The sequence below is a fragment of the Colossoma macropomum genome, unplaced genomic scaffold (genome assembly GCF_904425465.1).
Source record: "Colossoma macropomum unplaced genomic scaffold, Colossoma_macropomum, whole genome shotgun sequence".
In the NCBI taxonomy this organism is placed as follows: Eukaryota; Metazoa; Chordata; class Actinopteri; order Characiformes; family Serrasalmidae; genus Colossoma; species Colossoma macropomum.
In genome coordinates this window covers 12613403-12631988 of record NW_023494795.1, presented here as the reverse complement: position 1 = coordinate 12631988, position 18586 = coordinate 12613403, and the positions used below count along the sequence as shown (strand labels likewise).

Below are 18586 nucleotides of genomic sequence, written 5' to 3'. Positions count from 1 at the left end.
TTTAAGGGTTTAGAGGTATGGATAGAAATGTGTAATTGATAACTTGCACATCAAACATGTTTTTGGGCGTAAAAATGCAACATTTTATTTTACTTCTGATTTTTGTGAACTTTCATAAGTGACAATCACTCGACCAATCACTGTTGTTTCATCTGTTGCCATGGTGACAACCAAGCTGGCAGATTGGCTGTGTCACAGTAACTATAGCTTTTTGACAAGCATCAAAGGATTAATTTACTCTTTGCTTTGTGAAATACGGTGCTGTATCTCCAAATATATGTCAAACTGAATTATGGACAAACCAGCTGTGTGTGAAAGCACTCAGCTTGTAGATGAGGGGGTGAAATTCTTTCTGTTCCTTTTGCTTTGCTAAAATCAAAAGCGTACTTGAGATCGTTATTTTCTTGTTTTGTAATGAGCATCTTTTTGTCACTTTTTGTTTGTTTGTATTTTTTCGTCTGTTTGTTTGACTCCTCAAACAAAATAGCAAAAGTCAGATAAAAAACTTTTATTTATAAAAAATATCGCTGCTGTCGGAAGAAAACCTGGTATCTCTGTTTTTGACGTTTTTCAGTTTTTGACATAATTTGAAAATGCTTGCTGTCCTTTATGTTGTGTGTAAATTTCATGAAGCATGGATCAAAAGAAGTGACCCAAAATGACTTGGAAAAAAGTCTGGTTCCATTGACTTACAAAAGTAAAGTAGGTATTTTCCTTCTCCTGTAAAGTTACCATTTTGGAGAGAGAAAGTTTTCTTCCGACAACAGTGACATGTTCATGTCTTATTTATTTTTTCTTTATTTTTTATTCTGCGTTTCTTTTTCTTATTTTTGTTTGTTACTCAGTATCATTATTATTAATTGTTTGTTTTTTTTTGTTGACATTTATACTACTTTAATAACTAATTCAAACAAAGGCTTTTAAATGTTTACATTTTTTGTCCTTCTCAGGGCTCCACCTATCATAGGTTACCTGCCTTTTGAGGTTCTCGGCACGTCAGGCTATGACTACTATCACGTAGATGACCTGGAGACTCTAGCCAAGTGCCATGAACACTGTGAGTTACTCATGTTACTGTAGCATGATTTACCCAATGCAAAGTAAAGTGTTTTTGTGTGATTTTGAAGTGTTTTCACACTGTATGCCTGTTCAGGAGGAATTTGAACACATTTATTTGTAAAGCCAAATCTAATCGGTCATCCCTGATGACAATCTATGTTGGTGCAGTGATGCAGTACGGAAAAGGCAAATCATGCTATTATCGGTTCCTGACGAAAGGCCAGCAGTGGATCTGGCTCCAGACACACTACTACATCACCTACCACCAGTGGAACTCACGGCCTGAGTTTATTGTCTGCACACACACCGTGGTCAGGTGAGAGTTTTACACACATAAGCAGTGGTCAGGATCAGGTGGGGCAAAATATGTAAGCAAAAAGAGATTTTATTCTGTAACTGTGTTAATGCTGTGTTTGTGTTCTCTCTTACTGTAGCTATGCTGAGGTGAGGGCTGAGCAGCGCAGAGAGCTCGGCATCGAGGAGTCTCCTCCTGAGATCACTGCAGACAAGGTGTGGGGTTTATATACGCTTTCAGGACAACAGTATCCTGTCTTTGTTGGAAAAACAGGGCTAACCTGCTATTTGAAGACCAAACAAATGATCCTGACTTGAGTGCAGATACATAGAAGTGTGTTGAATGAAGTGGCTGATCAGTGTATATTATGCATAGGTCAAAACTGATGAACCCAGGTCCAGACATGCTACAAAAACAAACCTGTGTGTTTAAAAACTGTAACACACCTGTAATTTTAGTACTACACTTAATCTACCATCAGTCTCATTTACCTCTCTGTCTCTATTTCAGTCTCAGGATTCTGGCTCAGAGTTGAACACTTCCAGCCTGAAGGAGGCGCTGGAGCGCTTCGATCACAGCCGCACGCCCTCTGCCTCCTCCCGAAGCTCTCGCAAATCCTCTTCGCACACCGCCGTGTCTGACCCCACCTGTACGTATTAGCACAGTTCCACGTGCTGCATTACACATTTTGAAGACTGGTGGGCGATAAAATGTTAACGAAAATTATTAGAATCGTTTTTTTCCCCATTATACCTGTTAATGATCCTTTTTTTTTTCTTTTGATGATACTTGTTAATGATTATGACGTTCAGTCAGTACACTAAGTGGCAATATGTGTGCCTTAAACCCACTAAACAAGGAAGAAGTTGTCTAGCCACTCACTTATTGTACCCTATTATTTTTATTACTCACAAATCAGTCTGGCAATTAGGAGAGACAGCTTGCAAGCTGTTTCCACTGTTGAAATTAAGATGAGTAAAAAAAAGCAGGGAGTTTGAGGGGAAACTTCTCAGGATGAGGAAATCATGGCAAAAAAGGTCACTTTTCCTCTTAAGTCTGGAATTGGGTTGAACAGTCAGCAAAAGGAATCGTCTTTTTGTTTTCTTCTGGGTTTGTAACTGAGCATTAGGATATGCCTTGGAAATAATCGATAAACAATGGTTTGTAAATATATATACATACTTTGCAGACTCGAGCTGATTCATGATAGTATCAGGAATCACAGATGGATTCTGGTCATCGCGATTGCTGATCAAATAGGACAATTTAAATGTCATAAATCATGCCATTTCATAGCTTTTAGATGCACTAAAGTAATCATATGTATTTTTAACCGTGGTTATGCTTGTTAAGCAGATAAAGGCAGCCACAGCCTTCCATGCAGAGAACACCTTTCCTAGAGAAACATGAACCAGGGTTTATACAATTGTGACATCGTAGTGTTGTAGTTTTATTACACGTTAATAAAAACAAAAAGCACAAAGCCTTTTTTTAATATATAGTCTAATAGTAATAAAAATACAGAAACACTAAACTGTACAGTGGAGAGGGCGCCTCAGAAATGGAACTGTATAGCTGTTATGTAGATTTGTTCACTGTTGATGCAAAAGGAGTTTGTGCTTTGTAATTATTCTGATCGAGTACACTGTGTTTGTGTAGCCACCCAGACGAAGCTACAGACAGAACGCAGCACGCCGCCCCGCCAGTCCGTCTCCACCATCGAGATGACCTCCCAGCGACGGCCCTCTATCAGCAGCCAGGTTAGTGTGTGTGTGTGTGTGTGTGTGTGTGTGTGTTTACTGAAGCTCTGTATTTGGACATGAACTAAAGTGCAATCTTGGAAATATATGATAGACATTTGACATTATATAATCAAATTCGTAGCCGTAGACATGAGAACTAACTTGTTTGTCTAGCAGATACAGACTTTCTAGATCCAGACTCCCTTTTTAGTCCGTTGATTTATTAATCTATTTGTTCTTAAGGGAAAATTTGGAAATAAAGTGTAGTGTATGTGGTTGTGTATCTGAACGTTTATATTTGTCTGTGCCTCTCCAGTCAATGAGCTCCCAGAACACAAGCCAGACGATGGCAACGTGTCTAGTATCTCAGCCCCAGCAACCCCAGCAGCTGCAGCCCACTGTGCAGGTAACATACACACACTAAAAGCTGTGCTTCACACAGCAGGCTGGCCTGCTCCAAATAGATGTGTTTTTAAAGGGGCACTGACCAAAATGTAACCATCGCTACTTTGCAGTGAGTTTTATTATATAATTACATATATAATTATCATTATATATGTATATGCATGTATGTAGTGGAGAGAAATGAATACTTACTGAAATAGCAGAAATGACTTGTCAGATGTGGAGGACAACAACCTAAAACCTATCTAGAAACTTCATCTCTGTCAGTCTGGCTTCTTTTCTCTGGCTGAAAGGGGAAAAAACTTGTCCCTGGTGTCCATGTTGTGCCAAATAAAGACAGAATCACTGTTTTCTTTATGATTTTGTTCATGACTGAGGTAAGAGTTATACTAATTCTAGCTTGGTTGTATTTATTAGCCTTTAGATCAGTGGCTAGGCTTGCAGTCAGGACTGGTAGACATCATAGGGATTCATAATGGTTGTATCATGTATTTCCATAGTGCAAGTTGGGTATTACAATAAGAAAATGCCAATGGAAGAAAACATAAAAAAGACATAACATGATTAATTCTGTCAAACCAATGAGGAGGAATATAATGCTGCTCTGCAGAATACTGCAACATGCAACACTTAGCATATTAAACCCCTGTGTTAAGCCAAAATGTCCCTTTAGGTCTCTCTTTCACCTGTCTGGATTATAGATTTTGTAGGGATGACATGAAGATTCATGAAACAAACAGTTTAGCAAAACTTCCAATCTTTTTGCATGTGAGCTGATTAATGCATAATTATCATCAATTAGGGCTGGGCGATAAAACGATAACGATAAGTATCACGATATAACTTTTCCTCGATAGAGCGATAAGACAGGTTCGATAAATGTTCGATATGCACCACTCTCACACTTCCATGTTTTAGCGAAAGCCCTGGTGGCGCTTTCTACTGCAAGGAAAGCGACACTACTCTGCTGTCACCAGGAGATGGCGCACTTCCGAATTTTTCGACTTGATTAGAGAGGGAGGGGGCCACGAGTAAAAAAGGGGTCGCCAAATATACTTTAGCAACGGCTGAAACGCGGAGTTGTACAGTCCCTGTTTGAGTGGATGTTATCGGCGATCTGTTCTCCTGTGACCGAGTGTGAGTGACGAGGTCAGTGGTGTAACTGTACTGTCCTACGGTGAACTCACCTCTTTCCGTGCATCCTAACAACTTTAGCGGTGTTAAATTACGTCTGCAGCGCCGTGTTACAGTGCCAAACCGTCATATTTTAGTATTAGTGCATTCTCGAGCAGCGAAAGAGAAAGAAAGAAGTGGTTCACGTTCTAAAGTAAACTGAGGAAGCTGTGAGGCATTGGAGAGCGGGAGAGCGCTGTCTTTCCAGGCTAGCTGTTTTTAGCTGCTGGCTAACTTGAAGCAGCGCTCCGGCACAACACAGTGAACTGATGATACGGTAGATCAAACAAGACACAAAATCACCGCTTTCGGTTTAAACATGCCTAAAAGGAGGACTCTGTGACTGGTGTGAGAGATTCACACTGCAGATAATGCTTTTACACAGCAAACGTCAGATATACTGCAGTTCACCCCTTAAACTACTATGATAGCATAGAGAAACCCAGTCGTCTAGCTGGTGTCTGAATACTGTGATCTGCTCTGACATGGATGTGGTCGGAGTGACAGCAGTGACCTACAGAACCGAGTTGACGTTGTTGAGAAACTAAAGAGTTTAGCACTGTTGTTGGCCACTTGTTTAGCATTTGTGACGGGATAGCCGAGCGCTCGACACCAGACAGCTAAAATAATCTGTTTTCTTTCTTAAATCATGACAATTACAAAAATTGCAGCGGTGCTTTTCAAGCTGATAAAAACAGCTCACATCATTATAGCACCCCCAACTTGTGCTAATCCTAACATAAACTCATAATGATGATCTTAAGCAGTGATCTGAGGATGCTGATCTTGCTCCACTAATTCTGAGACTTCACATTTTTAGAAAAACATCCTTATGGAACTGAAACTGGTGTTTTGAGGTCCAAATTACTTGTAGGAGTATTTCAAAACAAAGATTAGACAAAAGATAAGACAGTAACTAGATTTTTCTAGAACTGCTGTTGGAACACATCAGGATATCCCTTAGTTGTATTTTGGCCGCTCAGAACTCGCTACTTAAACGGCTTGTTTTTTCTGGTTCTCTTTAATATTCTCGTTTGGTTTGGATCAAACGACTTGTGTTGCTTTTCTGTCTCCTGAGTGCTTCCTGTTGACAGGACCGTGGCCATAATTTCCTCTTGGCCTGGTGATGAACTTTTAAGTCGTGGTTCTCAACACTAACCCTTTGTAAGCCGTTCTTGAAGTGTGTGCTCTCTATATGACTAACAGTCAAATGATCCTGGTATTTCTTGGGGAGTTCCTCTTTAAGTAAACCAGTGTTGCGTGTCATGTGCTGTTGATGTGACCAACAGCATGCTTGACCTTTTTTTTTATTTATTTATTTTTTTTCCCGCAGCCCGTGCTGCAGTTCTCCACGCAGCTGGATGCCATGCAGCATCTGAAGGAGCAGCTGGAGCAGCGCACACGCATGATTGAGGCCAACATCCAAAGGCAGCAGGAGGAGCTGCGGCAGATCCAGGAAGAGCTTCAGAGGGTGCAGGGCCAGGGCTTGCAGGTGAGCGCCCCCTGCTGCCCGCAGGAGAGAATTAACTTGTATAAACTGAAAATTGGTCTGCATGTTGAGTAATTTGCACAGCATTTGAAGAGTTAATCCTTTCCTAGAATGTTTTCCTAGACTTCTAAGAATGGATTCAGTTGTGATTAAGCATGCCGAAACGCGCCATGGCCTCAGGAATGCACCTTCCTTTGTCTCTGAGAGTCTGAATTTAATTGGGGCTATTTTGAATGATGATCTTGTTCAACCTGTTTGTCTTGAAACTGCTGATGTGTTTTTAACATATGTGTGGGTTTTTTTTTTTTTACTGGATAGTAATATCAGTTTTGTGCGTGTGTATAGATGTTTCTGCAGCCTGGTGGTGGTAGTCTTAACCTGGGCTCGGTGCAGTTGACGCAAGGTACCTCCGTGCAGCCAGGGACCGCTCTGACCATGCAGGGTCAGGTGGTGCCAACAGGCAGCTTACAGGGTGGCCTGGCATCCACACACACAGGCACACAGCACACAGTCACTCAGCAGACCCAGCAAGCTCCTCCTCAACAGCAGAACCTCCTCCGAGACCAGAACTCCACCCTCACGCAGGTGAGGTCCACATACACACATTTGTCTTTGATTTGAATGAATCTCATTACATTAAAACTTAATGTTCTTGCCTTCTCCTGTCGAGTTACCAGTTTGTAGGTACGTGGTTTTGTTAGGACACTGATAATATTAAACATCTAACTTATACATTCATAGGCCATTTAATCAGGGTCTCCTACAGTATAGGTGCTTTTTATAGATTTACGGTAACTGACTGCAGCCCATGTGTTTCTGCAGTTTATCAGCCGCCCTCTACTTCGTCAATGAATAAAAAGAGACCACCATAGGACCGCCACTGAACAGATTTTTTTTTGAGTGGCGAACCATTCTCTATACAGCATTAATACCAACATGGTGCCACATTAGTGGATGTTGCGCTGGTATGCGGTATTCATGCACAACAGTGTTACTGAGGGGTTTTAAACACTGCATGTCCTGAACATTTTATTAGAGAAACCCACCTTTTTAATACAGTTTCTGGATGTACAGTGAGACACTACATCTATTCTAAGTCAGAATCTTTGTGAAAACTGCATAAGTGGGTTTTACGAAGAAATTTCTCTTTAAGACCGTTTGGTGAATGAGGCCCAATGATGATATGAGTATACCACCTTGTCTCAGAGAAATAAAATGCATTTTTTAATGAAAAAACATTCTTTTCAAACCTCTTCTTATTACAAATGGATATACAGCATTCTGGAATGAAACCCTTCAAATAAAGATGATTTTAGGTTTCAAATAGTTTTTAATATTACAACTTTTCTTTATAATGTTATAACACAGTATACAGTTTTATAAAGTTACACTATATTTAGTAACTTCTAGAATTTCTAGAACAAATTTTCATGTTTCATCATCAGTGCGCTGTGCATTTGTATGTAGCTGATGGTGAAAGTGCAGGTAGAGCGAGACCCATTGAGCCAGTGGAGAAAACAAGTACTGCTCAACCGTAGTGGCTAATGCAGTACCTGCGGAGGGGCACCTAAACAGCCTAATAATCATCATAAACTTGCACAGATGCACGTGAAATTTTACTTGCGCATGCATGAAAAAAATGGTCACAGTCTAGAACCCTGCAGTATAGAAACCTTATAAAATGGCCATTGAGTGAAGTCCCCTTTTGCTTTTTTTCATTTATGTTTACTGCTTGGAATTGAAGTAAGATTTTTTTTTTTTCTGCAACTCATCAGCGTTCTGTAATGTCAAATCACTTATTCCAGCCTGTGTGTGTTTCTTAAAATCTGTCTCCAGTCCCAGAGATCTTCTCATAGATTGCAGTCTCCTTCGGCAGCTCTGCCTGCTTCTCTCTATAACACCATGATGATCTCCCAGCCGGGACAGGCCAACGTGGTGCAGATCTCAACTAGTCTGGCCCAGAACAGCCCCAGTGGAGCAGCTGTCGCGACCTTTTCTCAGGACCGCCAGATACGGTACTGTTTAACTTACTCCCACACTTAGCTACACCTCCACTGTAGACAGCCACACGTTCCAGTGCTTGTGCATCGCTGTAACAAATACCTGTCAGGTGCTCACTGCCACATATGTCCATGCACTTAAAGTTAAGTTCTTCACCCCAAAATCTTAGCATGGCTAACAGTGAATGAAAGCTAGTAGCCATTTAGCATGATCTCATTTTCACAACTATGCAACAGCAGTACACCTGCCTCCTCCAAGCCTTCATTAATGATTAGTTACATTACTGAAATAGCACACAGAGTCAGGGTAGACATAGCCTGTTGCACAACCCTAGACATGACTTTTCATCTTTTGGCTACTACATGTGACCACTTGGATTGGAGAATGTTTCCATTCCGTCTGGTTGTATTGACTTACATTAGAAGTGAACTAGGGTTTTTCCTTCTCCTGTAATGTTGTCATTTTGGAGATACAAGGTTTTCTTCTGACAACAACATGTTAAATTAGCTGATGCTAAGCAGAGAGGCTGTCACTGCAGTAGCTAAACAGTAGCTAATGAAATAACTAGATTGACTGATGTCAGGGGGACCACCATGGTTACCATAGTGGCAGTTTAGTAATGTAGTTTTTAGTTAATATTTCTTTTTGCAAAGCAACATTCTTTAGTTCTGAAGTATGCTTGTTAATTGTAAATACAACGTATATACGATTAAAATGTTTGTTACTACAGCCACAGATTCTTGATTATTGGCCACAAGATTCATTGGCTTAGTGGCCTAAGTGACCAGTGCACACTTTAGTATCTGTTTACCCCTTCACACAATGTAGTCTCTGATGCTTACCTTCCTCCCCCCCTCCCAGATTCCCAGCAGCCCCTCAGCTCCTCACCAAGCTGGTGACTGGGCCGATGGCATGTGGAGCAGTCATGGTGCCCACCACCATGTTCATGGGCCAGGTGGTAACAGCATTCGCCCCGCAGCAGGGCCAGGCCCAGACCATCAGCATCGCCCAGCAGCCGCCCGCTACCTCTCAGGAGCAGCAGGCCCAGTCGCAGGCAGCCGCTGCTCAGCAGCAGAGCCAAGCCCAGGCCCAACTTGCCCAGCAGCAGACGCAGTTCCTCCAGGTGACCGAATGGGGCACTGCAGCCCTGTTTAGAATTAATGTTGGCCTAATGCTGATTAAGCTTAGCAGATTAATCCAGAAAGTGACACTTGCTGACCATGAAACACAACTACACATTAGCAGTGAATCACTGGAAATGGACATTGTTCAGATTGCTTCATCACTTAGTGGTGCGGGTGGTTTTCCTAAAGATCCTGGAGTAGACACGGAGTGTGGTCATTTAGTTTTTACAGTTTTGGAGGAATTCACGCATTCTTTTTTAAAACATTGGAAAGCTTTAGATTGTAAAAACTAAAATCCAGCAGTGTTATTTCATGCAGACAAATATGCAGGGGACTTGTAATGCTCTTTAAACAGTTTACTGAACATGTTTTTTAGAATAGATTATACCTAGAAAAGACGTATCCAAAACACCGGGGCTGTCCCAAAGATTTCAAAGAAAAATCAAATATTTAGGTTGTACCATTAGCCATGTTTACATGCATCCTAATAATCTGTTAATAATCCGACTAATTGCTCAATCGGAATAGAAGGCATCCATGTAGAATAAACTAGTCCGATTGAGGCCATTCGGAATAGTTTCTATCTGATTGAGCAAGGTGGGTAATCCTGTAAACACCTCTATCTTAAAACACCAAGATTATAAAATATTAGTAAATTATTTTTTAAAAAAAAGTTTAGGACACTATAGTAAATGGGAGTGCGTGATTTAACGGGATCTCTATGGATACTTGATGTTTTGACAAAAAAAAGGGTGTGGAAACCTGTGGTTTGATAGATATATAAGGCTCATGTAGCGCAGCTGGTGTGGACTAAAACATTGATATAAATGTAAGCGTATTTGTTCTGTCAGACAGATATCTAAGGCTACGTTCACACAGCAGGTAAAAGAGGCCCAAATCTGATTTTCTCACCAAATCAGATTTATTTTGTTTGGCTGTTCACATTATCTTTTAAATGTGATCTGTATGCAACATCAATCTCAACAGATCAGCTCCTAAACTGACCCTCATGCACTAAAGAACGTTGCTTCACGTTGCTTCACGTTGCTTCACGTTGCTTCACGTTGCTTCATGTTGCTTCACGTTGCTTCACGTTCCTTGACGTTGCTTCACGTTGCTTCACGTTGCTTCACGTTGCTTCACGTTGCTTCACGTGGCTCTGGCTGTTCAGACTCTGTCGCAATGCCGCAGATCGGATACAGATCAGATTTTAGTACCACATATGAAAGCGTCTCAAATTGGAATTGAAAATGTCAGATTCAGTTCACACTGACACACAGATACACATCTGTGTCACATATGAAGAAAAAGATCGGATTTGGGCCACTTTTACCTGCTGTGTGAACAAAGCTTAAAAGAGCTTCAAAATGATTGTCTTTAACTGTGATTTTGTTTTAAAATACCAACAAGGATTCAAAGCCTGTAAAATGCTGTTTGGGCCAGCTCTACCAAAACAAACAAGCTAAACTCTCTAACTCTACCCCACCCCAACCCCCAACAATACGTACAGTCCCTTGAGTCGCTGGGAATTCAAATGAGAGCCTTCTTCATTGGACGACCTGCTTTTTATTTAGCTCTGTCTCCACAGTATAGTTGCAGTAGCTATATAGGTTGGGTAGATATGCCTTCAAAAATATCTGGCTTTTGAACATACAGTATAAATCCTGGCTGGCCATAAAAGTTCTCTGATTAAAAAGCTTATGAACCCTAAATATCTGTACTCCATTCTTCTTAGGCCCCTCGTCTTCTCCATGGCAACCAGTCAGCCCAGCTGATACTCCAGGCAGCGTTTCCCTTACAGCAGCAGGGAACCTTTGCCACCACAACACAACAGCAGCAGCAACAGCAGCAACAGGTGCAGCAACAGCAGCTCCAACAGCAGCAGCAGCTCCAACAGCAACATCAGCAACAACAGCAGCAGCTTCAGCAACATCAGCAGCAGCAGCAGCAACTGGCGTCTCACAGGCCAGACAGCATGTCAGACCGCTCCAACGCGCCGCCTCAGTAACCCGGGAATGGCCAATCAGTCGGCAAGGACCGAGTCTAATCTCCATTGCGAGGGGTGACGAGGGGAAGAGGTCAGCGTCGGAGCACCATGGAAGAATAGCAGTATTCGAATCATACCTGTTAATATGGTGAAGGGCAAGACCTAGAAAGGGTGCCGTTTTCACCCTGTGCCCTTCCTGCCTTTCCTCTCTGATCTCTGGCTGCTTGCACTGAATTCTGGGAAGCGTAGTCCTTACATGCTGAGCCATTTGAAGTGGCTCGCAAGAGAGCAGCACCCGCTCTTTCAGTCACCCGGTCAAGCTCCACTGGAGTAAAGGGGCGAGGTGGGTCAAGCTTCTCCCGCCCCTTTTTTTCAGCCCTCTCTTCCCTCGTCTTGTACACCCGGTATGTGCTGTCATCACCCCCTCACTCGTTTAATTTATGCAGAACGCTCCGGTTTGTAGGCTGGAGACAACGATTCAAGACTTCAGAGAAGTCTAACAGGCAAATGGCACCATGCTCATTTGTCTGTCTCTCTCGCTCTCTCTCTCTCACACACAACCTCTTCCCCCTCTTCTTTTTCATCTTTTGCGTTTTTCATGTCAAAAAAGTAATTATGGGTCAGAAAATATTTTTAAGAATGTCATGTGGATTCAACTTTTATTGTACAGTACATCTGTAAAATAATATGTAAATATATGGACAAAAGGAAAGAGAAACTAATATTTTATATTGATGCATGAGATGAAAAAGCATAGTCTGTTATTTGTAGCTTTGAATATACTTTTTTTTGTAGTATTCAAAGGAAAAAAAAGAAAACACACTTAATGGCTGATACCTTCACGGACTTCCTTTTAGTCGTGGGGGGCTTGTGTGTGTATGTGTGTGTGTGCGTCTGCGAAGCAGGCAGTGCTGGTTCTGCGTTGTGTGTCACAGTTTGTTTAAACGGCGCCTTCGTATTTTAGTAAAACTGCTGAAGAAATAACAGTAACTATAGGTTTTTTTTTCATTTTATGGTTTAACAGATAATGACACATTTATTAATCTCTAAAATGTACAGACATTTTGTAAATATCAGAGAGAGCAGACTGTGGATTTAGATGGAGATATAGAATAGTATATTATGGGGAAAGTGGAGTTTTTCAAGCTTTTCGCAGTTGTTAGCTGCCTCATTATATTTCATTAGCATTATGAGCTTTCAGGAAAGGGAAATCGAGTGTAGATGATATATGATAGCAGTGAGATTAGCATAGATCAATGTTTATGATCGCTACAAAGTGCAGCCTTATGGAGAAGTGGAGAATGGCCACATACTATGTACAATGTTTAATAATACAGTTGAAATTTACATAGTGCCAAGCCATAATTTCAGTTTCCTCACTTTGACAGTAATATTTTGGATACGATAGAGAAAATATAGCATTGTAAACTTAACCAACCTGAAATTTAGTCTTACCAAACCAAACCTCATTGTTGCTAGAGATCTTAGCACGCAAACAAGTATTTGCACAGCTTTAATACACTATATACAGTTTATATATAGTGTCTTTTATTAGTTTTTCTTAGATTTACTTTGCGCATCAGTGAACTACAACCAAAATTGAGTCTAAAATATAGACATATTGCATAGATGCAAAAGTTTGGACACCACTGGACAACTGATGTTTTGATTTTCTAAGAACAAAAAATAAGTTTGTCCTTCACAAATAACTCACTTCTGCACATTTTAATGTTTTGTGTTAAATTTAACATGTTGGAGAAAATAAATAAAGCATAAAATGTGGTCTGTGCAAAAGTTACAGCACATTTTGTAATGCATGCCCCCACCCTCAATATGTTAAATGAAAATAGATAGGAATTATACACTAAAATTTGCATTAAAATGCCATATTTACGTTTATTTACTGTAAAGGACATGTTAACTTACTTTCACCAAGAAAATCAACTAAACGTCTTTTGACCTGGGGTGTCCAAACTTTCACATACGACTGTATGACTACCACTTTAAAGGGGCAGTTATGCAGAATTTTTTGAAAAATTGATTTAATGACTTTTCTAGTATTACGTGTGCAGTCCCCTCTAGAAAGAGTTACCAGGAATGTATTCTGTAGGATCGTGATAACACTTAATCTGACCTAAAGGAGGTGCCGTCTTTAGGAAGACGTTAAAACTGTTCTGACCCATTAGCGGTCAATATAGAAGCCCCAAAAAAACGTATAGCACTTATGTCTATATAGCACTTTAAATGTGTGTCTTTGTGTAAATATACCCTAAATTAGCTCAGCTTTTTAAGTTAAAGCCCGAACAAAACCCTAAAAAGACAACACTAATTTACCGTTCTTTCCAATAAGCGGCTTTTTTAGACTTTCTCCTCGTGCTGAAAATTGCAGTCAAGCTACGCCATCTTTACCTAATGGCCATAGTAGCTTTTGGCCAAATCCAGTCTAGGGTTGCTGTGGTCATATCAGTTCAATAATGTGTTAAGTTTGTGGAGATACAGCACATTTAGGACGTTTGTTGCAGTGTAGGTATGATTTAATGGCATACAGGAGTTACATTCTCAACATTTTAATGAGGTTTAGTTTGAGATGGGAGTGGATCCTTTACGGCGTCCCTCCCGCTGCTTGCACTTTAAGCTATCATGAATGTCAGGGGTAAAGGGGAAAGGTCTAATCGGCAAGGAGGTTGTGACGCCATCCTTGGTTTGATCGTTTTAAAGTGTGGACAATCATGAATTTTAGTGTTAGCCAAATTAGGAACTATTTTTTACCATTGTTTAATGAAAAAAATGAAAAAAAGAGACATTTTTGTGTTTTAACTAGTTTAAGTCAGCTTTCTTTTCATCAACGACAGCACTTATAGATATCTTCTCATGGATCTTTATATATTTTTTTCCTTTTGTTTTCTAAATGATCTTATTGATAAAATGGCCTTTGTGTAAAATAAATGTTTTCTAACCATTGATTTTTACCTTTTTGAAGTTTGAGTGGGTTAAACCATCGAGTAAGGATGCCTATTGTCAGGTTAGTTCGAGTAGAAACGGGTTGCAATAATTCGTATGTAATTCATATCAGACCTCAGCATCGCAGCACAGAACCGGTCCGAATGTTCCGCTTTCTCAGGATAAATATGCCTCCAGCCGTTCAGAGTGCTGGTCCAATCACAGTTCACGTTGCAGTATCCATCCAGTAGCAGAGCTACACCATTAATTGTCCACAAAAAGAGATCCCTGGAAACGTATATGGTGATGTGGATTTAGGTGATCTGAGGCAATCCCTCTAGTTACCTGGTCTGACGAAGGCAGTACGATGTTTAGTCACTACCAGTCAATACAATCCAATATGACATTTATACTACCTATCGGTACAGTGAATAAACCCAATGGTGCAGATTTGTTCACTGATAAATGTTAGACTTCAGACTGTTTCACAGATGTTTAGGACTTGCTGTCTCTATACGCAATACAGTTTTCCACCATGTTGAATTCATTTTGTAAAACTACTGGTCCCCAATTAGCGAGATGACCTAATAGCTGGCTAAGACAGAATGGCAGTAACTCACTGAATGAATGTAAACCAGCGTCGTCACGTCGTAGTAACCGGTATGCATGAGCTTGTCCTTAAATGTTTAAAATTTAATGAACAAAGACTGTTTAGAGAGGCAGATAGCCTGTTCTACAATATCATATTTTTCTAAGGCCTGACCAGACCTCTGGAGAGCGTTTGTAGAGAAAGAGCTTGTAGTAGATAAATACGACATGTCTTTAATGTAATAATGCATCTGCTAAGAAAGGGAACAGTGAAGTGAAGCAGAGTTAGGATTATGAGAACCTCAGATGAAGGACTTAAACAAACTGTGACACACTAGAGAACCAGGTTGAACTTGTTTTCTCACAGTGCAGTGGGATGCAGGCAGTGGCTGTTTGGGGGTCTGCTGTGTACGAGAGAGGTTATTGATGTGAGCTCCAGGCTCCTGTTCATACGTTTAGCCATTTAAAAAGATCATGGCAAAAATATTGCTAAAAAAAAAAAATCTTGAAACACCCTCACAGTATCAGTTGTTCAAGAATGGCCTTTACATTTCTGATAAACAATGTTGACGTTGACATACTCAGATGTCAGTAGTTAACATATCCTTGCTGTCCTAAGACCTGTTTAGTTATTATTATTATTTTTTAATGAGCCAGCGTGTCTTTGGGCAACTTTGGTTTTAGCCCAAATTAATCTTAATCAATGAAGATGACAAATACAAATTGATAGATATTGAAGAACTTGACAGATCTAAAGAAATAAAATGAAAAAAAATATATAAACTTAATAAAACTTGCCTTTCAGTGGGGCAGGTTGTCTCAAATGGGCACTGTTTACTAAACCAGTAACGTCTCCATTTATAAGTATGTCTAGATGTTACAAATAGCTGTCTAAGGGAAGTGGATCTTCTGTTTACAGTGGTTGAGAACAGACCTGTCAGTATCATAACATTATAGCTGATGGTTAATTATTATAAATCTAAATTAATATAAATATAAATAATTGCAGTTAACAACTTTTTTTTTTGTTCATGTATCAAAGTAAAAGCCTAAAGTGGCCACGTTGGCTGATTAGCTGTGTCGCTTCCTAGCTGTCGATACTCAGTGCCTCCCAGCTGAAGACAAACACAGCTCCAACTGAAATAAACAGACATTAAAAAGTTATATCAGCCATAAATTAGGACTTATAATGTAAGACTTATTGTGTGGCAATAAATGCGCTCGTCTCAACCCAACAGAGGAAAAAGCACCCAGTTTACATTGTTGTGATGTAAACATGGTTGTGAATGTTAACAGCTGAGTAGGAAAAGCTCAGTGAGCTTAAATAACTGCCATCAGCTGATTGTTATAATTGTGATGGGCCTTGTTGAGAGGCACTAAAAGAGGTCACAGATAATATCTGTGTGTCCTTCTCTTCACTTACTAGAAGTTACTTGGTAATAATATGGTTGATAATATATTCCCACGTCTTGATGGGACAAAACACTGAAGCGTCCAGGCTGCTGGTGAAGATTTATGACTGTAGTATACAGCTGTGGCTTTCAGGTCCAGTCCCAGGCTCTGTTCCCGGCCCCAGCACACCTGATCCAGCTCATCAGGTAATTGTCAAGCTCTTAATGAGCTGGACCAGGTGTGCTGGGGCAGTGAATACCTAAAATACAGGGTGATTCAGAAAGATTCATCCAATTTCAAAATGATTTATTTTTCTTATAAATCATTACCGAACAATGCAGTAAACTGTAAATGGTTTAGTGAGCATAAAGATTATGTAATTATACAAGTGCTCAATATGAACCTCCTCCAGCTGTACAGACATCATCAACGCCATAGTCAAATTCATCCCAGACTCAGTTGAGCATGTCAGGAGTCACTGTACTCTTTCAGTGTGATTTCGGAGATCATCTAGTGTTGTGGAACCAACAACGAACGCTCTGAGCTGTTGGATGAAAATCACATTGCAGAGTTAAGATGGATTCTCTCTTATTGAAGTGGAGAACGCAGAACGCTTTCTGGTCAGGGGTCGCCATCGCCTCTCAGACTGAAGGGAGCCAACTTCCGGTGACAGTCAGAAACTCTATGACCCCCTCTTTCAATTGGTATGTGATTGGTTCCTAGACGCCTCACGGTTGTAAAAAATATGGCTCTTTGAAATTGGATGAATCTTTTTGAACCACCCTGTACCTGCAGGGCAGTGAGTCCCTAGGACCGGAGTTTAAATCCACTTTGTGCTGTGGCCGACGAGGACCGACACATAGAGTCTCATTCATAAAACATACTTGTCACCATTTGCATATGATTTACACAAACACAACATTCACAGATCACACACTAAAATGCCTGCAGTTCATACATCAGGTTGGAAACATGCTCGGCTACGCACATTTCGTGTCAAATGTACAAATAAATCACTTACATGAATTTTCACATACTATCATTTTAAAATAAAATCTGTGTGCGCTCGTTTTATAATTGAGGCCTGTGGTCTCTGCTGTTTGACAAACTGTCAGAATTAACACTGTATTCCACTCATTCTTCCCAAGGCTAAGAGGATAAAGGCTCAAGACAATACGGATATCTAAACTAATTAGCGTGGCTTTCAGCCTAACTCTTCCAGATAATGAGTCAATACTTACAGCTGCTGTTTTATACTAAAATATGCCTGATTTTCTTGGATAGGACAGCAATGATATGTCACTGTCATTGTGTTTCATACTGACACTTTAAGTAACGCGGAGTACAGCTTCCTCAGGCCGGTTCTGGATGCTTAAACCCACATCAGTTGCATTCTCTCGGCCTCTCTATTATCAAGTGACCTCTTTAATAACATGCTTTCATCATGGTCTCTATGAACCCATCATCAGCCACTGAACATGTTCTCTCTCTCTCTTTGTTTTAAATATATAAATCTAGGTGTCCCTTAACATTTATGTACCTGGTCTCTGGCATTCAACATAATTTCAACATTGCCAGATGGTGTGAAGTAAATAAAAAAAAAAAATGTATCCAAAGAGCTGGGAGGAGCGATCAAAGTACCTGCCGAAAATCCTGTTTAATTATTTTATTTTTGGTTTGTTTCTTAAAAGAAATTTTAGTATTCCTGTTGAAAAAGCCCAATGGAAAAGGAGCTGGTTACTCATGTTTAATGTTCTGTAGTTCTGATGTATGCACTAGAAGTTCTGAATGTCTATCAGTGTTCTCTCTTGCTATCATTTAACCTTCGTATGTGTGACGTTCTTTGCAGAACACTTGTGTTTGGCTCATGAAATTTATCTGGTCAGTACACGGTGGGGGGGGTGGGGGTGGGAAATAATCAAATTATTTCAACACACCTGTGATTAGGTCCTTTGCAATTTAAGGTTCACAACATGACTTGAAATCCAGTGATCCATGGAGCTTACAGGGTGATGCTGTTTCCATGGACATTAAGTAAAATAAGCTTTGTGTGCTTTGTAAAGTTGCTGTAATATCAGAGTGCGTGTGCTGCATTGGGTTCATTTGATGAGCCAGGCTATTCTTACATTAACAAAGACATAATGGAAGCTTTTTAAGCGAATGGTGCCGTTTGCTCCCCTTACTCGATTTTGAAAATAAACATATTTAAAAAAAATTATGTCTCAAGTTAACTCGTGTTCTCATTTCAGTGTTTCATATATGAAGACTGATACGGAAGCAATAATAGAACCTGTCTGAACTTCTCCACTTCTGCTAATTTCAACTGCAGCTTTAAACTCTGCAAAAAAAAAAAAACATTGTAGTTCCAGCCTACATCTAACATTCCCCTCC

General features: G+C 40.3%; 1 protein-coding gene across 2 annotated transcripts in view; it reads left to right on the top strand.

Annotated features, from left to right (window-relative positions):
- The window catches only part of clocka (clock circadian regulator a), a 96100-nt gene extending 77691 nt beyond the window's left edge, over window positions 1-18409 (top strand). For both annotated transcript variants that reach the window (XM_036581490.1, XM_036581489.1), the window contains exons 14-24: window positions 951-1057; window positions 1228-1375; window positions 1494-1569; window positions 1865-2003; window positions 3014-3114; window positions 3413-3502; window positions 6008-6166; window positions 6509-6748; window positions 8000-8178; window positions 9026-9287; window positions 11024-18409. In XM_036581490.1, the coding sequence (XP_036437383.1) occupies window positions 951-1057; window positions 1228-1375; window positions 1494-1569; window positions 1865-2003; window positions 3014-3114; window positions 3413-3502; window positions 6008-6166; window positions 6509-6748; window positions 8000-8178; window positions 9026-9287; window positions 11024-11296 (1774 nt within the window). In that variant the 3' untranslated portion in view covers window positions 11297-18409. The remainder of the gene's footprint in view (window positions 1-950; window positions 1058-1227; window positions 1376-1493; window positions 1570-1864; window positions 2004-3013; window positions 3115-3412; window positions 3503-6007; window positions 6167-6508; window positions 6749-7999; window positions 8179-9025; window positions 9288-11023) is intronic.
- Window positions 18410-18586: the final 177 nt, after the last annotated feature.